The 26911-nt window shown below is 37.3% G+C and overlaps 1 protein-coding gene across 3 annotated transcripts in view; it reads right to left on the bottom strand.

The window, feature by feature from the left end:
- The window catches only part of NRXN1 (neurexin 1), a 745532-nt gene that overhangs the window by 341113 nt on the left and 377508 nt on the right, over window positions 1-26911 (bottom strand). For all 3 annotated transcript variants that reach the window (XM_009648206.2, XM_035903621.1, XM_035903622.1), the window contains 2 exons: window positions 23310-23483; window positions 17590-17709 (listed from right to left, as the gene is read on the bottom strand). In XM_009648206.2, the coding sequence (XP_009646501.1) occupies window positions 17590-17709; window positions 23310-23483 (294 nt within the window). The remainder of the gene's footprint in view (window positions 1-17589; window positions 17710-23309; window positions 23484-26911) is intronic.

The following is a 26911-nucleotide window of genomic DNA, read 5'->3' on the forward strand; positions in this document are numbered from 1 at the left end:
TCTGTATACCTCCAAAAGGGAGAAAAAAAAATAAATCAACCCAACATTTTAAAATGGTTGAATAGTTCTTTTTCCATCTTGGATTTCTAGGGTCTTGAAACCTTTTATAAGTTACACTTCTCCTACCCAATCCCTATTCATTTCTAATGGTCTTCCCACAAAGTGCTACCTACTGCTTCCTATTCTGCTTTTTTTCTTTTAATTTAACTGTTTTCCAAATTTTATCCAATGGTAACATTATGGAAGATAAGCGACTAATGATCAATTTTTAAAAGATTACAGGGCTTAAATCTTTGGGACAGGACACAATGGTATGTAGTATGTAATTTTATCTGTGAGACATCCATTTTCTATCATTAAACTACACTATATAAAAGAAAAAAAGTACACTGTAAGAACAGTTATTTTGTCAAACAAAATACTCAAGGATTTTTAAGGAGAGAAGAGAGTGCAAAATCACACGCTGTAAGGCTCTAACCGTGCACGAAAACCAAAACCAACCCCTTCTAGAATATTGTTTTAGTTATGAAGTGGTCGTTGTAGGATGTCTGAATGCATACAGGCACTAACTTCTTAATGATTAGCACAGTTTCATTGACAGGCTCGGCTGCAGAATCACAAAGCAAACATAAATTGCCGCAAATTAGCAGAATTTTTTTCTTTAAAGAAAAAACTTTAATGGATGTTTTGCCCGAGGAGCTTATTTCGATGGCTTCTCAGTAGATGAGACTGCACTGCCAGGAAGCACAGAAGCATACAGTAAATTTCATAGTGGCCCTATGCCATACCATGGTTTATAACAGCTAATGCAGCAGATCCACATTCAGGTACAGGCTCTGCACATTCAACCCTGGAAACTAAGCACATCAGAGCAACGAAGGCCTTGGTTTCATTAGGTGGAGATAGTACTCACGGCTGTCTACAAAGACAGCTGCCTCTTTAGAAATCCATCTTGCTCCCAATGAATTTAAGATAGCTTTAGCAATAATTTCAATGATGGTAGAATTTGGGCCATAAACAAAATGACTGAAATATGCCAAAAGGAAAAGCAGATTGGGAAATATTTGAAAAAGATAAAAATGAAGAAAATGTAGTATCAGGAGGATTTTTTACTACGTCTGATTGATCACCATATTCATCTCTTCCAGTTTAAACAGATACAATGAAACAACAGCTACATGTTAAGGAGACGCGTTAAAAAAAAGCCCTGCCAGGAATACTAATACCAAAGCATGCCATTCAAGTGACAATTGGCAATAATTCCCGGTCTCCATTCCATAACATTTTAAGTTACTCGCGGCAAACTGTCATTCAGATTGGTAAAAAATTATTTCCTACTTTTAAAAACAGCAAAGAAATCGCTTCCAGTCTGATCTTTACAATTGACTATCCCCAGCATAAACAGAGGGCAAATACCAGCACTGAAAGGAAACAGCTTTCAGAGGTGATACTTAACCATGATGGCCACAACATCATGGCATGCTTATTTCACTGTCTGCAGAACTGATGCACATGTTCTCATGAATAAATCGCTAATATCTGTCTCAAACTTTAATATGAATGGGCAGCATGCTACAGAAACACAGTTATTTGGGACCCTGTAGAACCTTTCGGGAAAAAGTGCACATAAAAATAGGCATTGAAGATGAATAATTATTTTTTTATCATCATCTTTTTCTACTGTATCTATCATCCACGAGCTCAGATCCCAAATGTCATAGTATACTTGATGTTTTTCACAAAGAAGTATGAAATATTGCTGCTAGTTTGGAGTCGACAAAATTGTTCATTGTTATGTTAATGCTGACACATCCTCTACGTGTTTGACAGATGTTCCTTGAAAAGTTACACTCTTCAATCTGCTGGAAAACACAATAGGCTGGATAGCAGGAACCACTTTCCATATATAACACTGCAATAGCTTAGGTGAATGGTTTATTTATTTGTGGTCCACTTACATCCGATAGGAACGAATCCCCAGCTGATCCTACCTATGTTGGCAGAAGAGCCGTTGTGGGCAGTGAACAGGGGACAGATCGCCACTGCAGCGTATCTGAGAATCCCAGCAATTATCTGGGTCAATATAGTCAGAGCCAGAAGAAAACTTTTGATCTCCTTTTTGGGTCCACACTCCCATTCATTTGTCTTGCTGTCCCAGGGGCTGGAGGCAGAGGGGAGGTTTCCTGTCCTGACAGCACCACTGCATTCTATCTTCTTAAGGTAATTACTCTGGCTCTCTGTAGATATACTGGATTTTGACTTAAGGCCGTTTTATGGCACTCCAAGAGGAAAAAAAATAAAGGTCTTAAAGTGCTTGAAAACAGCCTCAAGTCCAGTCATAAATAACTACGGAGAATTACTACCTAGATGTTTACTAAGCTGAGGAAAGAGATAAATCACAGAACATCTAAATGGAATAAAAATACTAATAAATAGAAATTTTACAGCACAGATGGCAATAGAAACAAATATCATTGCAAATGTTTTCCTTTTAAAAGCTGATTTAAACTGAACATAAATGATGACACAATCATATTTTAAAGACAAGTGTAGGTTAAATAATTTATATATTGAATAGATGAGCCTTGGCAAAAAAGAGGCATGATTATTAAACATTTTTATTGCTATCTATGGCACAGTGGTATTTGATGGCTAATGATTTTATGTTACTTTCTGTAAAAGTTAAAAGCGGGGTTTTTTTATAACCTCAGTAATTTTATTACTACAGTGAGATTCACATAGGATTTTATACTAAAAAGCATGAGCAACATGCAATGACTACTGAGAATACGCTGGAGTGGATTACCACGGTTCCCCTTTGTGCATTGGCAGCATAAAACCAAGATCATAATTACAGGATTGCTACCACCTGCCAACTTGAAGAACTAAACCACATGCTTCCACATAATCATAAAGAATTCTAAGATTAAAAACCAAATGAAGGTTAAATCCTAAAGGCCTCCAGGGACCTCTGAGCTGCGTATTTCTTCTGTACTCCTTTTATCATTTTTACTTGCCCACAAAGACAAAGGGTCTTCCCAGTTAAACAAGTCCATCTAATGAAATGCCTGCATTTTCACGCAACAGCTTAGAAAACAGAATGCCTGCAATGTGCAAACTCGTATTAAAACTCATCTTTGGATTTATGGCTCTTTCATCTTGAAGCAGGAAAAAAAACTAGACAAATTGTTCACACTGTCAAAAGAACAGAAACACAGCTCAGAATTTTAGAAGACATCTTAATGTGAGAAGGGGAGTACTGGTACATATATGAGATGACACAGAAAAATTTTCCAAAATGCTCTTATTGATCCATGATTAAATTTCCCATCCCCACTTTTTAAAAACCCACAATTATATTTTAATAGAGAGATGAAAAAAGGATTTCTTCAGAATCACTTAACAGTGATATGAAGGAATAATTGAAATTATCTTTGAGAGTATATTTACCTAGAAATGTTTGTCTTCATATGAGACCACTTTTACAATTCTGTACTTGTCCACATTTTTGCTCACATAAATGTACATAGAATATTTACATGGGGGAATTAGTATTTGCTGGTGTACAGATGCTTCCCGATAGTCCATATTTCAGTTTAAACAAACTTAAAAGTGAACAAGGTGTGTACGGATATCCTACAGAATTTCTTCCCCATACTTTCTATTAGTCTTAAAAACGAATAGGCCTTATGTGCTTAATACTTAAAATCACTTAGTACTCTGCTTCAAACTACCCGGTATTGCCCAGAGTTGATGACCTAAGGCTGTACAGCTGCTAATACTTATATGCAAGGTTATCATTCCCTGCAGCTTTCCTCATTATCTCTTACTCCTTCTTTCTTATGCTTTCCAGTTTTAAAAACTACATAACATACAACTCCACCAATATTTACACATGAATAATTTACTATGCACAAACTGAGCAAGATTACTACCTGTTCCCAGAATCCCCTCACCACAGTAATTATTTCTGGCATATCAAGCTAAAGATGTAGTTCCACAAGATCCTGACTTAGGATGCAGAGCTGGCCTAAGAAATTTGAGTCTGAGATTTGCTTCCAATTGGCCCCCCTCTCAGGCACTGCAGTTATGCTGGGTGGTACTGAATTACATGACATGACTTAAAAATACCTAAGTGCCATCCCCACTTCCACTGACACCCCCATTTCAGAAGGTAGATGGGATCAGCAGCTTAAAGAAATTTAAAAAAAAAAAAGGAACAGAATTCCTATTTTTGGAGAGTTTCTATGTAAGGTTACATTAGCATTAGTAAGGTGTTATGGGAATTTTAGGTTGCCACTTAAGATGCTGTTCCTGCTCTAAACATAGAGAAGACCCTTCAGTTACGACTTTCAAAACTGATGTCTTCCAAATCACTTAATTCAACAATATTTTTTACAACGTTGTAACTATTACACAACCTTAATCCCGACTTCATTCTTCCTAGAGAATGGAGCTGAGGAAGAAGTTTGAGCAATTCCTTAGATGACTTATGTATCTTGTGGTCAACTGGATCAAAAAAACCTCACAATGCAGAAATAGTCAAATTATAAGAAATACTTTTTTCTAGACATCTGAAACTACAGTACACTGCATTTCTGTTAAAGGCTTATGAAGGAGTATCCATAAGCTTCTCCTTGTTGTCTGGCATACAGTATCATCCACAGGAAAAGGTTAATCGTCAGTGAAAATAATATCTCTTGGCCCTGTGCATTTGTTGGGGTTACAGAAGCTTTCTTTGAAGCTGGCTGTCATCCCAGTAAAGCTGCATTAAGTAGTTCAAATTAAATATCTCTAGTAATACACGTTGGTAGCAAGTAGAGGCTAGAAAGATAAATGCTTTGGGGTAGAATTTCAGGGGGAAATAGGATTATGTTAGCTCAGTAAAATCTTCCCAAAATTATGATTTTTCAAAAATTTTCAGGCCTCAGTTGTACTGAAATTAAAGCTACTCAGTTCTGAAAGTATCTGAACTTGATCTGACATGCCACTACTGGTCCAGCAAATTTGGAAGTCTTTTTCATTTATTCCTGGTAGTGCTTTCAATTACAGAGATACTATCATTTTGAATATTTTCCTACTATAAAGACTTCCCCTTAGGGATTACAGAGGGAAGCCTATTAAAATGTGTCCCCATCCTTTTCGCAAGAAAAAAGAAAAAAGAGAAAAGACTGATTAAACAGGAAAGATTTGATCTGAAGGCTAAAGCAGAACTTGGCCAAAGAGAGTCAGGAAGGAAAGAAAGAGAAGGAAGCAGGTGGAAGATTACCAAATAGACACCCAAGTAGCCCCTTGAACATCCTCTTTTTGACTTTGGGATTCTGGCTAAAATTAGAGGATTTTTTTACATTTGTTGAAGGTTTTCAGGTGTCCAGCACCTTGGCTGAACTGCTAGATCCTTTAGGAATCTCAGACTTGTTGCTATCCATATGCGTATCAGGACTTTGGGTACCAAGCCTGTTACTTCTGAGCAGTCTTGGACCCTTTGTGAAAGAGCTATACAGATGGCTTTGTACACGTGCAGTAAATCTGGCTTTTAGAATGTGTCCAATTTACTGCTCGTGTAGAAGAGAAGTGTATTTGTGCAGGGGTTCTGACATTTCCCAGAAATACTGAGTAACTGTTTTGTGGATGCTGTACAGCATACAACTGCTTGAAGGAGAAACAGTGCAGGGGGGGCTTTAGTTACAAGGATAATTCTACAGTATGGGTAATGGCGAGAGGCCCTTTGGCTCCTCCTGATGTCATGAAGGGCTGTGGTGCTTCCGACTCTCTTCAGGAGCGTTCTGGCCCAAAGTCAAAACCAGAGATATGAGTTGGCTATAAAACTAATTCAAATATGTGACAGACGCTATGATTACAGGTCATGAAGTTACAAGAAAAGGCTATTTTCAGTGAGCACCAAATAACATGAGTATTTAAAGCAAACAAATTAACATGAGCAAAGATATGACCATCTGCCACTTACAGAATCAGTGGTTAAAAATCAGCTTTCTGATGAATTTTTGACAAGACAGGAAAGCCAACCTACAATTACTACCGGGCCAGAAGAAAATTCATGACCATAATCACCCTGAGCCCAGGCTCACATGTTTTGGTGATCCAGAAGATGGGATAAAGAGAGGAAAAGGAGAGTAGAATGTCAAGCAATTTAAAAAACTCTGGGTTTAATTTCAAGAACAGTGTTTAAAAGTCAAGGGAGAGGGGAAATGCTATGACCATATACGGTGCCTTTGGATTTCAACACATCTAAATTAGTCACTCAACTGGTGATTTGAGACTCAAATTGTAACTGAATTTCAGTTTGCTGGTAGCAAGCATCTGTCCTCGATGTATACGAACACCTCTGTTCCCCAGCATGCAGCAACATTTGTATTGTATAAGTGACCAAACCCCTGATTTTTAGAGTGACTGAACACCTTCTGCTCCTATTTTTAGGATGTCTGGGTCGGAGGTAGTGGTCCTCTAAAGCTGATACTTCTGAGCAACATTAAGTTCCCAAACTCAAAGTACTCTGACCTCTCTGTGATATCTTTAATATAATCCAAATATCAGACCATTGATCTGAGTAGAAGTTTTTTTAAGATTTACACTGTTTAAAAGAGAGAGAATTTTAAAACAGCAAACATGCGATGGGGAGGCTTTCCTTATACGGTAAAGCAGACTTAGGGCTTAAGATGATTTGCAAATGATATCTGTAAATATTAATGCACTTTGACATTGAATGCTGCATATCATACATTTTAAGTGTTTTTTAGCGTGTGGATGTTTACGGTGAAATGATGTGCTTCTTCATATGTCTGTTTTCAATTCAAAGTATGGCTTCATTACAAAGAGTGATTGCATAAAGCTTAGCAGCATGAACATTCTTCCAGAATTAGCACCAAACTGACAAGCATCCTTAACACAGCCTTTAAATTGTTTTTGTGAGCACCAAACAGCTTCATGAGCATGAACTGTTCTTCACCCTCTTTTCTACACTTCCAATATTTCAGTACCCGAGCTGGGTATTGACCACTTTTAATACAGAGTGGTTTTCCCCAGACTGGGACTTCACTTTGCAGCTGCCTTCATTAAGCAACCAGACACTAAAACCTTGTAAAATTCCTTCAGCCCTAGGAGTACTGCTTCCATCAGCATTTTTTCATACTGTTATTACTGACTCTGTTTCCTTCTTTCATAATTTCCTAAAATACCTAAGCAGAAAATAGCTATGAAGACTGCCAAACACAACAGCAGTATACAAGATTCATAAGCTTAAGTCAAAATGACATATTGAAGGATCTTAAACATCACATGTGACACTGAAATAATAAGAATTATGGATGTATGTGCTAAGAAAAACAGAGAAATTTAATTCAGATTAATTGCTGGTTAGGTGGAGCTGGCAGGCCTAAAGTGGTCAAAACCAGGTATAATATCCATCCTATAGCATGGGAATAAAATCATGAAAGCTGCAAATATGGCCTGCATAGCGTATCCTTTGCTGTGCCTTATCATTACTCCAGTGCATGTTTTCTCTGAGGAATTGCACAGATCTTTAATCTGGATTCCAGAACACCTTGATTTACCCCTAAAAGATTCAGGTCATTTTGTTTACTCCACTTTTTATAGAAAGGTTTTCTTTGCCTCAATTTTCTGCAGCACCTGGCAAAAATGAACACACGGAAGGCTCTGAAGATGGTATCAAGCTACCAACAAAATCTTGTTTTACAAAGAGTATAGGAGTTCCTCATATGGATGTAGTCACTTTGAATCTAACCTATCTATCTGTCAAGCCAGAATACATGCTGAGGAAGATCAGGTTGCCTTAGTAACCTGAGTCCAGTTGTACAAACTTCAGAAAGACTGAATAATTTTATCTTTCTGAAGCACCATTGTGCATCATTGTGCCATTGTACTTTAATACCTTGCACAAAATAGACAGATATTACCAAACCCCATATACACTTTGAGCTATTCTCATGCTATGGGTTATGGAAGACACTGTGGGGGAAAGCTTTTCCTGCTTCTTTCTTACCATTTATGACCGTTGCAGTTGTCTTCTATTAACACAACTAGCACTTACCCATTGTTCTTTTTTGGGAAGTTGTTGGAGAGGAACAGCTGACACCATTACAGAGCTAAAACTTCTGCTCCAGCTGTGCTATGTTGAGTGATTAATCACATTTAGAAAACTACTAGTTACCTAAAATTGATTTTAAAATACGATATTTTTGGAACGTTCAGAGAAATCTGTGAGAAAAGACAGCAACAGCACTTGTCCAGTATGCTTATAACCGTGAATAGCTTTTGGCTACACAAATTTCAGGCCTGAATTTTACATGGTATGCTATTAAATTGTAATAATTGGAAGTTCTAGAGAAAGGAATCTAACGATACCCAACAGAACAATTTTAGTTCCATGAGAATATATTTAATTAACCCTTAATAATTTTCACCTTTATGACACTAGAAACACTCTAGGATTTGATTTACAAAATTATTATGCCATTAATAAGAGAAAGATGTTATTGACATACCAAAATCCAATTTAATTACTCCCTTGATTCCTCCAGAGGCAGAGAGAAGCTTGCAATTTTCTGACACTATGTTCCATTTTTAATATTGTGAAATAGAAAATACCTCTGAGTAGGCCAGAAATGTTGCATAATTGCTTCTATCTGAGCTACAAGCTCAACTATAACAATGTATTCTGGCTACCTTGAAAGTTCCTTTTTGGCTTTTTCTGTATCAAGTATCTCTCTTAAAACTTTGCTTATTACTGCTTGCTAGAAATATTCATACAAGAGCTTCTACAATCACTGTCAAACAACTTTCTAGTATTTTCATTTTTTAAAGGGATAGTTTGTAATATATTTAAGAAAATGGTAATTAATTAACTATTTTAGGCATCGATAGCTCATCTAACTGACTACTCCAGAACTTGTATGTAAAAAAAGAAAAAAAGAAATCTAAAACATGTTTTCAGACTGTCAACAAAAGCATGCCTGTTAAACTACGTAATCAATAGACTGATGCATCTTAATGAAAGGCCAGAACTGACACACCACAAAATCCACACAAAACACAGGAGAAGAAAACCTGATAGAGCTGGACCACTAAAACTTTAAAAAACCATTGTCATCTGTGTGTCATGCTCCGTAGTTCTGTCTGAAGCAACATGTTCTCCCATATAACGTCACAGGAGCCTGACAGCTCAAGGTGCAGTCCATCCTTACTAAGATTCCAATAAAAAACAAAAGTTAAAAAACAGTAATCTTGGTCCACAGCCATGGCTCACAGGCAATACTTCTTGCTTTCCTTGCTCTTTTTACCATTTTTCTAATTCTCCTGAACACCTCAACGTTTCTGCATTTTCAAGACTGCATTGCATGAAGTCTTACTTCCTTTGAAGTTTATACAAATTAGGCTGCTGACATTTGTCACCAGAAAATCCAGATATTCATTATAGAGAGATATTGGATAAGATATGCTGAACAAATTGAGATTTCTTCAATTAGTTCATTCCAGCAGCTTGCCCTGCATTGTAATTTTGTGTGCAGCTATCTTTATTTCTCCTGTGTACTGGCAGCCTCTGTGGCAAAATAATAATATGAAGTATTTAGACTGGTATGTTATCAGGGACAGATTTTTTAATTCTCAGCTACTGGAGATGGAAATCAAATGTGTTTTAAAGTACTCTGAGGAATTTTCTATCCCTTTTCTTAATAGCAGGTTATATGTTTATTGGTAGCTAGCAATTGCAAAGACTTAGCCAGGAATATGTAATATTATTTTGGAAAGTACTGCTGAGTGGCTCTTATGGTTAGTTTATCTTTTGGTCACTGGTTTAATTAAGCTTCTTTATTTTGTATCTATCCTTCTCACAAAAGTAGCATTAAGACTGATCTTGCAGTCTAGGTGCCAACAGGTCCAAAAGATACAGTATCGATAACAGTTAAATCAATCAATAAACATGAAAGAAATATATGCAGTAAAATTATTTAAATCCATCATTTGCGTAACACCAGACTGATAATGTAAACAGAGATTATGTGAATATCACACTCTGATTTGCATTCCAGAAGAAGGAAGACATTGTGAGAGGAGAACGACTATCCATTATCAAAACCATATTATAGTTCATAAGACTGTAAAAAGTCAGTGGCATGGATAAAAGAAAATAATAAATACTCGTCTTTTTTATACACTATAGATATAGTGTGTGATTTTTGGTTTTAAATATATAAACACATATATGATATTAAACACAAAACACTGCAAACATAAGGAAAGACAGGTCGACACTTCCGTGTGCAATATTAAATTACCCCTCTTGTATATGGATTATGACGTAATTCATAATTATATGTTCACAAAGTGTAAGACACTTGTCTCATTCAGTGCAAGAATGTGCCTGTTTTGATCAGAGTTCTGCAGTGAAGAAGGCTGGTGTTTATAAAACCCCTCACTTATTGCAGAAGTTGAATGCTGACTCAATATTTAGGGGTTTTGTGGCTCAAAGAACAACCTCAATATTACTTAATGCACTCCCCAAACACTACGCTGAAGAGAGAATAATTCAGTTCCTCCTGGAATTGTTATAATGTCAAATACTCTAATATCCAAATCTCTCATAAACTTTAACTAATAAATTTTTACAGTGCCTAGTTTCTACTATCCTCAGTAACAGCAGAAAGTATCCACTGTTCAGTGTGTTCAATCTGAAATAATTAGGATTTGATTTTCTGGAAACATGTTTCAGTCCCAATTTGAGTGCTCAGCATGGTTGCAAATCAGAACACAGGTCGCCAGCTTAGCAAAAAATTACAGATATGTAAGTACCGAATCCACTGTCATTTAATAATACATGATTTCCCCTTCATAAGTCCACACTAGCTACCTCTAATGACCTTCTTGTGCCTAATATGCTTGGAAATGCTTTCAGATAGATTTTCTCCATTGCCTATCCAGTATCAAGGTGAGGCTGACCAGTCTGTAGTTTACTGGATCTTTCTCTTGAAAACAGGAGAAACATTTACTTTTTCTTAGTTTTTAGGAACGATCCCCAATAGCCATGACCTTTCATAGATAGTCAAGGGCAGCATTGCAATGACCTGTGGCACTTGTGGATGCCTCCCATCAGGTCTCAGGAACTTTTATATGTCCACTTTGTTTAGATACTCCCTGACCTGATCTTTCTCCACCAAAGTAAGTCTTCCTCCAGACTTTCCCACTGGTCTCAGGGGCCTGGGATTGCTGTAAGAGCTAAAGGCTGGTTTTACCAGTAAAGACCAAGGCAAAGAAGACTGAGTATGTTGGTTTCTTCCATGTCCCTTGCCATAAGGTCCCCTTACCCCATTCAGTGGCATGCCCATATTTTTCTGCTCTCACTGCTGGTAGGAGCCCTTCCTGTTACCGCTCCACATCCCTTGCCAAATTAAACTCCAAGAGAGCCTTGGCTTTCCTAACTCCATCCCTGCAGGCATGAACAGCATCTCTATATTCTTCCTGGGCCACCTGACCCAGCTTCCACCTCTTGCACACTGTTTTTTAATGTTTGAGTTTTGTCAGAGGCGCCTCCTGCCTTTTGCCACTTTTGCTTGATTTTCTGTGTATAAGGGTTCCTCAGCTTCGAGGAAGAGACCCTTGAAAAATCTACTGGTTCTCCCAGGCCCTATGGGATTCTTCCAATCAGGAATCTAAACAGGCCAAGGTCTGCTCTCTTGAAGTTCAGGATTGTATTCCAGCTTTTTGCCTTGCTCCTACCTCTCAAGAACCTGAACTTTCTGACCACCACAACCCTGATCCATTCTTTCCTTTTTTGTACATGAGAGGACTAGCAGTGTGCTTCTTCATTGGCTCCTTGATCACCTGTGTCAGAAAGTAAATGCACTACAGATATCTCCCAAATTGCTTGTGCCCTGCTCTATTGCCCCTCCAGCAGATACTGGCTCAATTCAAGTCCCCCATGAGGACTAGGTCTTCAAACATGAGGCTTCTTCAACTTGTCTGAAGAAGGCCTCATCTATTTATTCCTTATTATCAGACAGTTTGTAGCAGATATCCATCACATCATATTTGACTTTGGTCTGCCCTCTAACCCTAACGCATAAGCTCTCAGCTGGCTCATCACCTTCCCTGGGCAGAGCTCCACACCTTCCCATCACACCGAGTCCCTTATTTCCACACTTTCTTCCAAGTTGTCATCTCTGTTCCCCACCATTCCTAGTCCCGGCTCTCTCCTCACCAGGTTGGCAGCTTGTGGCAAAGATGCTTTTGCCTCACCTTGGCAGGTAGATTCCACCTTTTCCTATCAGGCCTCCCTTGAACTCCTTGTCCAATCTCCAATTAAATCATCCCAACACACAACAATTACTGTATTAACATCCAAACACATCTAAACAAAAATCTAACCATCACTACAGATATAATCTTCGCTGAAAGGCAGTATATCTGTAATGCGATCAAATATCAAGAAAATTAAGCATGTTTTACATGAACCAATTTTGTAATATTGACACAGTTCTCCATTTAAATGATGGCTTTTGATTTTCTTGGTAAACAGTCAAAATAAAATAGGAGAGCTTTTAAAAAAAGTTTTGTTACAGTGGTTGTGAATGTCAAATTTCTAGTCAGAAGAGACTGCGTGGTGAAGTTCTAAACCTTCAGAAATTGATTTTAATGGAAGTGTTGACACAGTGTTAGCTCTACCATCACAAGTACAACGCCAATACATTATTCCCTTATGGTAACAGACAGTCCTGAAGCTGCCCTGTAATTTGGCACAGAACGTTTCTATACTAATGTAATGTGACAATGTTATTACATCTGCTATTTTCTATGCCGTAATAGCAGTATTTGTTTCTACAAACATGCCATTACGTTCACTAATATGGCTATACTTAAAGACTGCCCGAGTAAAAACAGATGTAAACTTATAGAAAGCAGATAATCTCTGATAGATTTGTTTTGTTTTGCCAGAGTAATTTTCAACCCTACTCTTACAAAAAAGCTGAATTCCCTGGAAAGATAGCTGTAACTACTTAACCTGCTGTTAGAAATAGTTACGATGCTCGTGATGTATTTTCTCAGGGGAGTTGCATGCAGCCATCCATTTGTAAGAACAGCCATTAACTGTCCTTTTAGTACAGTCTTCTATATTATCCCATTTTGCAGGAACAACTGGTACTGGTCTGCTTTACACTTACCAGTGTAACACTTCTGTCTATCACATCTAAAGAGCACTGTTGCCCTGGATCTCCAAGTGTCATACTACATCAAAAGAGAAAATGATAATCTGTATAGCAGAAACTTCCCCTGCCTTGTTTATCTTCCAGTAAATAGGAAACTGCAGCACATAGAATGTTCCTACCTGTGCCACCATGGAGGCTGATGGTCTACAGACACTCTGTACACACTTTAGTGAAGTACTGGAATTTGAAACTAAGCAAAATTTTTGTGGATTAAACTGTGGGTGTTCACCTACAGTTGTAAAACTGTAGCCTTACACTTGGCGGGCCCAGGCAATTTTCTGTAGGACTACATTCTCTAAACTTCTCCTCTCTAGCTGACACTCTTGGACTGGGAAGGAAACAACCTGCCTCACATGATGCTTATTTTGAGAGAAACTTTTAAAAATCATCATTTTAAGCTGTGTGCATTTTCACCTGGAATAAGGTACACTGAACAGCATAGGAGTAATGATTTGCTGCTGTAGGAAAGATTAAAGAAATTTCTTGCACACTCTATTAGTAGAATGTATTATTGTAACATTTTTCAAGAAATGGTTTATTCCTTTATTTCCTCTAAACTCTTTGTTTTGGAAATTAAAGACAAGAATGACACGTGAAACATTTACATTGTAAAGCCTAGGAACGATGCATGTCAAACCTTTGTACACTGAGGTTACTGTAGGAAACAAGCTGAAAGTTATCAACTCAAACGCAGCAAGGTAACTTGTGCACATCTATGCAAATGGCAGATGATAGAAAACTGGGAAGAGTGGTTGATAGACCAGATGGGTGTGCTGCCATTCAAAGGGATGCTGACAAGCTGGAAAAGTGGGTTGACGAGAACCTCATAAAACAAAAGGAAAATGCCAAATCCTGCACCTGGGAAGGAATAACCCCATGCACCAGGACAGGCTGGGGCCTGGCCAGCTGGAAAGCAGCTGTGCAGAAAAGGATCTGGGCATCTTGGTAGACACCAAGCTGAACATGAGTCAGCAATGTGCTATTGTGGCAAAGGCGGCCAAAAGCCTCATTGACTGCATTAGGAAAAACGTGGCAGAAGGGTTAAGAGATGTAATCCTTCCCTTCTCAGCATTGCTGAGATACATCTGAAGCACTGTCTCCTGGTGCCGGCTGCCCAGTGCAACATGAGCATATTGGAGTAAGTCCAGCAAAGGGCCACAAAAGTGATTAAGGGCTCAAAGCATCTCTCATATGAAGAGAGGCTCAGAGGCCCTGGAGAAGGCTCAATGGGGATCTTATTAATGTTTTAAAATACCTGATGGGTGGGAGTAAAGAAGACAGAGACACATTCTTCTCAGTGGTGCCCAGTGACAGGACAAGAGGCAATAGACACAAATATACGAAATCTCATTTAAATATAAGGAAAATGTTTGTACTGTGAGGGTGACTGAATACTGGCACAGGTTGCCCAAAGAGGTGATGGAGTCTCCACCCTTGGAGATATTCAAAATCCAACTGGACACAGCCCTGGACAACCTATACTGGCTGACTCTGCTCTGAGCAGAGGGGTTGTACTAGACAATCTCCACAGGTCCCCTCTCACCTCAGCCATTTTGTCACTCAAATATGTTCCCTAAGAACTGGTGTAACAGAATAGTGAGGAGGTGTGGTGGGTTAAATGAAGAACAAAGTAACAGGAAGGTGTGACTGAGGGCCAAACTCCCACCCAGCTGCTTGCCCACTCCCCCTGCTCTGACCTTGGTGTTCCCTCTGCTGTTTCTCAGTCTCTTTGTTCCCTCCTCCTTCATCTGTCCGGCATTTTGGTAAGAATGGCACACTTTCTAAGCATGTTTTCATAACTGTGCCACCAGCTTGGCTGAAGGACTCAGTTGTGCCCTGTGGTGGGTCTGTTGGAGCTGGCTGTGCCCAGCATGGGGCAGTCCCAGCCTCTCCTCACCAAGGTCATCCTGCAGTCCCCCGCAGCCCAAGGTCACGGACATCCAATACAGGAGGGATGCAAATCTCCATAAACCACTGACACATATTTTTAAGTGGTCAGTTTGGGGGTTTGATAACAAAAAATCTCTACCTATGAGATTCTAATGTTCTGAATACTCCATTTTACATAAAACAGTACATTCAAATGTAAAGTAAGCAAAGGGCCTGTCTGTGTGGCAATACTGGGTTAGATTTCAGTTTCTGTCAACCAGTGTCTCCATGTGCAATCTTCAATGGAAACATGCTCACACAAACCACTCAGGAATGTGCCTACGTCCTTCTGAAGGGGAAGCATTTTTTCAGCAACAAGCAGGTGCTATTCCAGACCTGTCACTGAGATAATCTTTCTTCACATGAAGGGAATTTGTTTTTCTTCAGTGCTGAGAAGTTTAGCCTCTGGTATGCAGCCTATGCATGTTACTAAAAACTGTAGTAACATTTCATCATTCCTCTTTCCATTATGTTCTTCCAAGACACAGCAGAGAGCAGTCTAGGAGAACTAGATGACATTGAGATTACAGAATCATTTCTCCTCCTTTCTCTCACACATACCATTATGAAAATCTCTCATTAGATTCGCTTTGCAGATTTTTGATGTCTGAACTAATCTGAGGGGCCAAGATAAAAGAGAAACCAAACATATTGTATTTACCAGACTCTGTATTATATTACAAAACATCTATATCTAGGTTAAATTTATATTTCATGTTTGTGATAAAACAACATTAAAAAAAAAGTTATCTGAGAAATCTTGGCAGCCATGCACTAAAGGTACTCCTTTACCATCATCAGAAATGGTATATTGAGAATTATCTGATTGTGTGCAATGTAGTCCATAATGTTACTATACAAACGAGCCTTCACAGATTGGTAAATATCTTTCTTATGTAAATTCACCAAATTTATGCATTAGCTGTCACTTGAAGAAATAATTCTTAGAATATTCCAGGTCCAGACATCAGTTACTAATAGACAAATTTATAAACACAGTTCTTCCTTTTCTAGATGTGGAATATACAACTTCTTATTCATAGTTTTTAGTTACTTTTGAAAGAACTCAAAGCTTACAGAAAAACAGAAGTAACAACTTAAAAGCAAAACAGAAAGAAATAATTTTCTCCTGTGGCAGATAGGGACTGAAATCTTTAAAAATACATGTTTAGCAGTATGACTAGTCACTCATGTTGCTGGGGAGGGCAAACCCATATACATAAAGTAAACCCAAACCTTTGCTCTAATTATCGAAAGTTTTCTGATACCACATATCATTTCTACCATGACAGCAAGTGCGGAGAAACAGACTGAGGTGAATCCTTTCCATAGTTTTCAAGCATGGTCAAGAGTAGAAAAGTGGAACTTTCATGAGAATAACTGATGTAGCTTTTACATATAATTCATATTCTAGCCTTGTGATAGATACAATTTGATCCAAAAGGTTTTAGATTATAATTATTCTGTTATTTTAGGGTTTGCCCAAGAAGGTACACCTAGCTGTAGAGTGAAGAACCAGAACAAGACATAAAAATCCAAAATTCTTGACTAGACAGTTATACCATCACTTTCTACCATCAGTCATTCATTCGGATAAACGTATAAAAATAGAAATAAAAATGCTTACCCTTAAAGAAATTCCCTCTTCATATGGATATAAAAATGTGCAACATTTGGATATTTCAAATGTGATGAGTTAAAAAGAAAAGTCAGTAAGCTTGCTTTAATCAGTTACCGTGGATCATTATGGCTCTTGCATTACTATTCCACTTTCACTTCTGCATAATTCTATTTAGATCAATAAGGCTAGATTGGAATAAAACTAGACTATGACATTGGTGAATCAGGCCCCTTATTTTTGACACATTTAAGTTTTTCCTGAAAGAACAGATGGTTGGTGTATGTTATGTGGTTTTATTCAGATGAAATTTAAAAGAACTAAAACACTCGGCATGCTTTTATTATTGGCATGCTTAGTGTGTCATCTAAAGAAGTCTACAAAGGGAGATAATGAGCCTTGTCAACTGTTCCACAGTAATTATAGCCCTCATGATATAATGCTACAAAATTACAATATAGCTTAAGATAATAAAATGCAAAGGTTTTTTCAATCAGGAAAAAAATCCCTATTTGTAACATTTATGCAGGAAAAGGATCATTTCAAACAGGTAACCATCAGTATATTAGACATACAATCAAGTGTAATAAACCCAAATTCTGTCAGTGTTTGATACTACCCACTGTCCAAAATTTATACTGTGTATTTTAGCTATGTTCATCCCACAAGCCTTACAGATTTTCACCGGGTTTGCCAGTTCATTTAAATATCCAATATTAAAATAATATAAAGCTTCAGACACTTGCTTCAAATATTGCTTTAAAGCTCTTGAACGTTCAGATAAGCATTTTTTAGTGTACTTACGGTCATTGCATAATGGTCCGCTGAAGGAGGTCATACTACAGTCACAACTGAATCCATCCCACTGCTGTAAGCACACTCCCTGGTTTGCACATGAATCCTCTTGGCACGTCGTGCTGGGGCCTGATGAGAACATACAAAAAAGGACTTGCACTTTGTCTTCCAGAGAAAGGTATTTCTCATTGGATCACATTAACTATTTGCCAACATCTCAAATCAAATGAACAAAGAGTTACCAAGTAAAACGCACATAAACTTGCTGATTTCGTAGCAGCATGAAATATTAAAAGGGTGTTTTTCTTTAGTTTTTAAGATAGATATGTCAAACACATTAAAATGCACAAACTGAAGCAGTTATTCCAGTAGAGTGGGAATGTTAACTTTGTTGCAAGTTATTTGTTAATCTCATGTCAGACCATTAACTGGGTAATTGTTTTCTAAAAACTTCAATATTATTTTTTCCTGTAAATACGTTTCAAACAGCAAAGCCAGATGCCACAGAAAGCAAAGCTCTGGGAGATGAAAGTAAAGATTGGAAAATAAAATTAAAACCAAAACAAAACAATAAAAAAAATGAAGCTACACTATACAGTGCTTTTAATCCCACAGATTATTTTAAATTATTTAGGTCTGAAATTAAAAGGAGTTTGGGATTCTTTGGCAGGAATGTTGACAAGTACTGATTCACATGCTTAAGGGATCCCATGCAGGTTCCTTTTTTAAGGGGAAATGCAGAAAATCAGACTACTCATGAACTGGCATGCCAAAATGTGACATACACATGAAAAAAAAAGCTACTCTATTTCTAGAGAATCATAACTAGACTACTGAAATGTAAAGAAATTTGAAAAGGAATGATCAAAGCACTAAAGCAATCACTATACAAACATATGCAAGACTGAAAGCCTTTATGCAAGCTACGCTGGAAAATGAAGGTTCATGTAGCCTATTGTTTTAGAGGTGTGAAAGTCAAAATCTGAAATAACGTAACACATTTTAGTTCTGAAATATACAGAGCTTTTATTGCAGAAATCCAACTGTGCATTGGGGGTTTCAGTCTTGTTTGATACACACAGGGCTATCTACCTTGCAAATCAGCTTTCATCAATGCAACTTTGTCAGCAAAATAAAAAAGCAAAATATATTAAATGTTAGTAAGCAATATTGAAATGGCAGCAAACACAGAAAAAAAAATTCAGAGTAAAGTGCATGCTGCTGTTAAAGAGAGAAAGAAATGCCATATAATGCAAACAAATTAATGCTAATAGCCATAAATCTTCAGGCAAGCCAAAATAAGAAAGCAGTAATTTGCCAGTATTTTACTACAAATATAATGGTTAATTGAGCTGATGACATATAATGGAAGAAAATTAAAAGTTTTTTTTCTTCTTTGGATAGATATGACTGCATTAGCAGAGTAAATGCATGGCTGAATCCTGACTAGCCATTTGTCATGTTCAGATATGCTGAATTCAAGAACAATTAGCACTGTCATCCTTTCTGGGCTTTTTTTTTTTCTAGCCCTTTCTTCATGGGTGGTGAACGAAGACTGAAATACAGACCATGAACTACAGATTACTATGAGCTCACATGCACATTTCACACTGACTCTTGACACTACAAGGAAAAATTTGGTTCTGGGATTATAAAATTCTCCTAAACTGTTTTGGAGAAGACACATCAATATCCATTTGAAACTCCCACTGCAACTCTTTGATGACAGGGCAAAACTGGTGCAAAGATTATATAAATATCCTAAATCATCCTGTAGAGAGAAATCCACTTAACCCTTCTTTCACATTACAGCTCCTTCAAAGGCCTCAGTGTGGGATTTTCTTTTGATTTGCCCATATTTTAGAAAAATCGATTTCAATATGATTTAAGTCAGTTCAATGGCCACTTTCTTCAAACAAGACACGGCTCGAGCACACCTCTGAACAAGGGCCTGAACAGTCAACGGTGTGATTAAGAATGAGGGCAGCGTATGCTGCATCCCTGTTTCAGCAACACTATTAACTGTTCTATTTTCTCCTGTAATAATAATAATAATAATAATAAATAACAACAACAACAACATCGATAATATACCCAGGACTGACTGACTGCAGTAGGCAGGCATAGGATAGTGATTTCCTTTTCTTTGGAGTTTTGAGCCCAGAAGTTTAAACATTTGGGCATTACATCACCCTTTCTTGAGCTGAGGATTATAATGACAGAATCCCGTAGCTGACAAGACAAGACACATTTTTTTCTCACCAGATTCTGCTACTCGGAAACTTTACAAAGATGAAGTGAAAATATCTGTAGGTGTTTAAATGTTATATATTCATGCATTTATTTACACTTTAGTTATGCAATGTTAAATTTCCTCATCGTTGCAAAAGTAGAGCAAAAGTCACAAGGACTTAAAAGTACATAAACTGCAGGACCCTGTAGGCACGTTAAAAAGTGCACGTTAAAACACACATGTTTGGAAAAAATACAGATAGGATCTTATTGAAATGCTGGGTATTTTGCTTTGTATGAAATTGATTCTTAGCACTTTTTGCTTATCTATAGTAGTAGTCATTAAAAAAATAGCATCAAGACTAGCTTACATGCAAGAATTTCTTTTAATAAAAGAAGACTTTTTTTTTTAAAGAACAGAAGAGGACTCTTTGATGTCGGTAAATACTATAACATCTACCATAACAGGTTCATATTTTCCTATATATATTACAGAACTAAGTTATTTAGTAAAAATATTGTAATACACTATTCTCAAGCACTCACCTATTGATTCACATTCTATTTAAATATTCTAATTTATTCAGTCTTCACTGCAGACTTTTTAATTGACTGGATTTGGTCTCTCATTTACATTTGTCTTATGTGAGGTCTTACATGCTATATATTGCACAAAAAGCATTTTTAAGTAGCATGTACAGTGTTTTACTATATATTGCAAAACCCAATTCCATATCTCACTACCAAGAATCTTTATGTATGTTAATACTTTGAAACTTTTCATATAGTTCACTTAATACACAAATTTTTATTATATATGCACACAGTGCATTTTCCTCCTAAGTATATTAAAAGTATTTTTTTATCATCCTGTAATTTCTAGAATTCTGCTTTGTTTAAAGTGTGTAAAGAAAGTACAATGGATTTGACTAGAGAAAAACAGGGCTGACACTTACAACCTGGCTCTGAGGTTTACTGTTAACAATTCAAAGAACTAGTTAGCATATTTATGTTTCTAGCTGTTAGTTTCTATCTGTTCTAGCCATTGAAAATTTGTCAACAAGGTGGATTCAGCCAAGTGTGAATTATATTCAATGCTCAATGATAGAGAACAGAGATATCTATCTGCCTGTGGCTGAAACTTCGAAATGCAAGCCTTACAACTTGCCACACCAATCCCATGTGTGGGTTTGCAAAAAAATGTTCCAAAGAAAGAATTTTTAACATGCATTTATGCCGGTAAAGTTATTGAGAAATATCAACCTTTAAGAACAAAATCCTAACAGATAAAATTAATTAGTGGTACATCATGGCTTAACAGTTTGACAGAGGAGAGAAAAAGAGCTTTCACCCCAGGTTTTTTGTTGGGTTTTTTTTTTTGGTTTTTTTTTTTTTAGTACCTGAAAGGTGGGGATTTTAACCCCATGAGTCTGAGGAACATCAAATTCAAGTTCCTCACTTCTCAGGAAAGATTTTGCAGCAGGCTGATGCCTTAACGAATGACATATACCCACCAGTACAGCCAGCTGTCTTTTGGATTGAGGGTGATGGTGACTAATACTTGTTTTGAAACTACTTCTACTGCTGTGTCCTGGGCCCTTTGGACTTGCCATCTCAGGGCACTTACAGAGCTTATGCATCCCACTGCAGCATGAGAGAGAAGCAAAATCGCTCAGCTCTGTAAGGGTGGAGGCAGTCCTGTCTGTACACAGCAGCTTGAGGCATACAAGAGCCTTCTAGGAGGCAGCTAAATGTGCAAGTGACTTAAATAATATTTTAGGTGTCAGAACATTTTTTTGTACATCCGATCCATGATCTGCAGACAAGAGACTGACAGATGGGTCAGACAGGAAGACTTGAAGTAAATGAGTGAGGTGGAAGAGCTACTTGGCGAGGGTTAAGCAGAAAGGTTGGAAGGGAATATTTCATTCCGTGCTGTTCTGCGGGCAAAAGACTTCTGATGAGGCAGTTCTCTGGGAGCCAGACAGCACGTCTGGTTTGACCATTTTGCTTGTGTCAGATGATTTTGGCGTTGGAAAAAGCTGACTCTCCACCAAAAAGGACAATATTTGTACGGCCTTTATTAAATTCACCGGTAGTTGAGTTGTGCCACTGGTTTAAAAGGTGAATTCACACTCTAGGCCTGTAGCAATATTTCTTTGAAGTACATAAAATTCATTTAGAAAAGTACTTAATTTCAAAAGAATCTATGAATTAAGGCATACTTTGACTCTGAAGGGTTAGCGCAAGCATGGAACCTGCTAATGTCATTCAGAAAGCAGAATCTAATTTTCTAAACTCAATGACAAACTAATTTATACATATTTTTCCATTCCTGATAGAAATAAATAGACACTAAAGCTATGGAAAAATAAGTTGTGAATTTTACATATTTCTATGTACCATCAATAGTATTTATACTTTTAACTAAAGGTAACAGGTAAAGAAAAAAAAAGTTCCACCTGTACAAACATGCTGCAGGAACAACAGAAGAGGAGCCGGAATTTATCAAACAGAAAGCTTTATCTTGTGAAGCTTGAGGAAACCCCCCAGCTCTGCTTGGATTTTTTACAATGTCTGTTTGCAAACTTAACAAACTTGATATCAAATTCATCAGGTTTCTGACTTGAAATTCTACAGTGTCATTTTAACATTTTTCTGTCCTCGTCTGTATGGCACTTGAGAAAGGGGATAACACATAAAATTGAACATGATCAAAAAATTCAGAATTATGTGAATAAAGTATATATGCAGGGACAAAGAACTGAATTATTCCATAAATCATAGTAAAAATAACACAGGGTTAAATGACAGTTGGAAAAATAGCTAGAGATTGACACCCCTGAATTACAAACACACTTCTTCTAATTCTGTCCTTGCTTAAATTCCATAATATTCCAGATGAGTCAATAAAGACATTAAAAAAAAGTGAGATAAAACATATTTGGCTGTTACTGATTTCAGATAGGAAGGCTCATGACAATACAAATCTCAGGGGTGAGCAAACTAGAGAAGATGGAAGACTGATCTTAAACAGTTTCATAAATTAGCCTTGAATTAATCAACTCAAAATGTCTTCTTTAAAAATGGAATTAATTAACTAATGTCTCAGCATTAGCTAATGCTTAAGTGTTTTGAAGATACAAAGGACTTCATTGAAGCTAATTGTTATTGTTTCTATCCTTAATTAAAATACATCAGAAGTAAACAAAATACATGCAAAATATCTTGCCACTGGAGAAGGATTGAACCTACATTAAACATTTAAAAGGTAGACTTATGTTCTCAGATCAATCTCTGTGCTGTGGGGCAGGCACGCGCTTGTCTCCATAATGCTAAAAAAAACCCGCAGTCTTTATATAAGACAAGGTCAAACAAGATTAATTAGAAGCAGGTAAAATAGTCTCTTCATGTATGGAGCGACATATCAGGAGAACTCTGCAAGGTTCACACAGTACTTCTACTATTATATAAAAAAATGTCAGCGTATTTAATACCTTCACATCCTCTTTCTATTTGCCCATTGCAGAAGAGAGCATCTGAGATTAGATCAGGGAGCCGTCCATTCAAGTCAACTGATGCAAGACAGCCTTGGAATCCCTCTTTTGCGTGCACCAGTTTTGGCAAGGACTTGTACATTTCTTTGGCCACTCCTCCAATGTACAAATCACCTGTTAAAGAAAAATAATTATTAGATACAGAAAAAAACCTGCAGAATCTTTGACCTGCTCAACTGCATGGCCTTTTTGTGCTGAATGACAGGTATCTCAGAAAAACATTCTTGCAGAATAAATATGCAGAATAAATATGCAGAAGAAAAAAGTGATAGCATATAAAATATGAAAAGACAAATCAGGACTATATTTTTTCAAACGGATATGTAGGCTTCACATTTATATGACTAATTACCTGGAAGTACCTGGACATATTATTTGTGTGCCAGCTCATATATACAGGAAACATGCATCTATTTCACAGGTGGGGATTTGGTCACAGTATCTCCATCTAGAAACACATCTAGCACTGATGTATGTTGTTACTATATGCAGGGAACCTGACCACAGATCGTTCTGATTATGGATCCAGCAGATTAACATAAAAGGCAGTAAGTGGAGCACCAAGATCCACCCAAAGTCCATATATCCAGGATCATCCATTTAAAAGCACACCAAGAAATAAAGGGTCACATCTAAGGAGAAACTTAGGGATACCATTGTTAAGCAGTGAAAAGACTGATTCTCCCCACCAAAATTCATGCCGTGTTAGTCATATGGGAACAGGAGGAGTCAGATGCCTTTAAAATGGCAATCTGCACACTGTGCAAACAGAATTTTATTGCCAAAAATAATTCTGATAACAGACACATATTATAAACAGCTTTCTCTGACGAACCTCAGGCAACTTACTCTGGACTGAAAGCTAGTGCTTTTCTTCCTTTGAGTAATTCATAGATCTGATTGTTTTACAACAATTCAGGCTATGCCTTTCTTCCATGTGTTTGGTGCCTCTGGTGGGCAGAACAGTGATCTTTCAAACTAACATAACCTACCTCCCTAAAGCGTGCCTTAAGTGTCAGACTACAAGTTTAACTAGGTGTGTTCCATATCTGTTGCTGAAGACCTGCTGTGGAAACAAATCTGAGCTTTGCTTGGCCAGAGAAGGGCAGCATGTTCAGCATGAACACAGCCCTAGTGAAAAGGCTTCAGTCCTTTTCTTGGCAGGCAAGATATGCTTGATTCTTTCAGTCATGGACAGAAAGAAATAAACCCATGGTTTCCTACATCTTGCATGAGTTGACTGACCTGCTCTGTTATTCCCTAACTCAGAAAAAGCAGCCATCTTTGCAAGCTTGGTGGGAGTGCTCTGAGCATGCTTATAGGCAAGCCCCTTCAGGCACACAGGAAGAGGACCATTAGAGCTATTGAGAAGCATTGAACCTGTTTGACGGAAGGTGCATCTGACTCAGGCATCACCCAGTGACAAAATTCTTACTCTACCTATGCATTAAATGATGACATGTTTTGTGCTAGCATAAATTTTTAATAGACTATCTGAATATACATTCTGATCTACATTTTGCTTTCCAGTATGCCCCCCAATCTGGATGATTTTGGAGCCTAGGCTACACGATGTACTGAAGAATGTTTCTGCATCACCTCAAATCAAAAACTGTTCATTTCCTAAGTGTTTACCAAGCTTTGTAGGCAGATTTTATAGTGACAGAACTCAGAATATGTACTAGCTATCATCACTACCCCATGTGGCTAATTTTAATCTCCCTGTTATCGGTATAAACCGCAGTCACACCTTTTCCTGGTTCTCCTGGCACACTTGCTTGTTTGCAAGGGAGTGCAATTTAGCGCTGTTTGCAATGGTTTACAGTTTGCCTGCAAGGAAATAGCCTGACACAAACAAATGTCTATCAGACTGTAAAAAATTTTTAGTCACTACATACCAGCACTAAAACTCAACTATATCAGCATTAGTGAAATAGAGATAAAAAGCTTAGGAACATGCATATTATTACTCTTATAAGCCATCCAACCAAAAGTCTTAGCAACCATTATAGCATCAGGTACTAAGAAACCTCAAGCTTTCTCCATTCCACATGGATAATTTGAAAAATAAGATACTGCTTTCATTCAGAGCTCTGAGATACAGTATAAATCTCATATGCATGATATTAGACATAACAGATTAAAATATGGTGATCCATATGTTCCCACAAATGGGATGTAATTCATTCACAGCAGAAAAACTTCTGTATTTCTTAACCAGCTGAACTGGAAACAAAGTAAAAACTCTTGCCTCATGATAAAGGTTCTTCACCTTTCTCTCAGATTTAAAGGTCTCTTCACCTCTCTCAACCCTTCCAGGTTTCCTGAAGTTCCATGCTTTCAGTGATCGTCAGCTCAGAATAGAGAGATAATTAATCTCAATTCATTCCAACGGACTTAAAAGAGGGAAACTCCAGAGAACAATACTAAGAAAATCACACCTATGCTAAAAAAGGTTAAACTTGGTCTATTGGACATGACGCTTGCAACCTCTTTTTAAACCTCGCAACATGTATGCTGTCCGAACCACCATTTTTATTCTGTGAATGGTTAAACCTTTAAACCCACAAACTTTGAAATTGATGCCCTGTTAATTCCTAAGATGCATCCCTCAAGCGTGTTGAGGTTGCTGTATACAGTCATACAGCGACTGTCAGTTGTGATGAACGGCTAGCAGACGTCCAGGTCAGTGTGCCAGCATAGGAACCTGAACTCAGAATATTTGCTCCTGAACATATACACCAGAATATTTTCAAAAAAGGTATCATATGCACAGAAATACCATACATTGAGTCTAAATAAACTATTTACTTACAGTTCCTTAAGGCTATTGATAGATAAAACTGATCTTTATATACTATTGAAGCTACAGTTTCCACAAAGACATGTTCTGGGCAATATTTTAACTTTGCTGATATTCAAAATAACTTGAGTTCTGCTTTTGAACTAGCTAATACACTACACTAATACGTATCATATGTACTGAGCAGCCACACTGACTACTAGACTTCACCTTTTATAAAGTATATACAAGTACTTTTTATGACTATAGGCTAAACCTTCCCCAGATTTAATATCAAACGTGGTTTGAGTTTGTTGCTGTTGGCATAAAAACACACTTCTCTCAGAAACAAAACTGTATTAAGGCTCTGAAATGAAATATCAGATTTTTGGTTTAGGTTCTTTGTTTGTTTGTTCTTGTTTTAAAAAAACTATTTAATTTTCTTTCACTTGTTTATTTTTTCATATCTGCCATCACAAATATTTTGCACAGCTACTTTTATTTCAGTTAATCACATGCTCCATTTTCATGCTAATCTCAGTGAAGAAGCAGTTTCCTACAAAACTCAATCCATTAGAAATACAGACAAGAGAGAATTGTAGAAAATGTTGTTAATGAAAATATTTGTACATTGAATGTGCACTAGCAGAGGCTCAGAAAAGATAAAGTTTGTCCCTGTTCCCACTAAAAGAGACCAGAGGAATCAACATAGCAGGATACAAATTCTCAGGTTTTCTCCTCTTTTTCACTTTTTATGTAA

This window comes from Egretta garzetta, unplaced genomic scaffold (assembly GCF_000687185.1).
Source record: "Egretta garzetta isolate BGI_Z169 unplaced genomic scaffold, ASM68718v1 scaffold11, whole genome shotgun sequence".
Classification (NCBI taxonomy): Eukaryota; Metazoa; Chordata; class Aves; order Pelecaniformes; family Ardeidae; genus Egretta; species Egretta garzetta.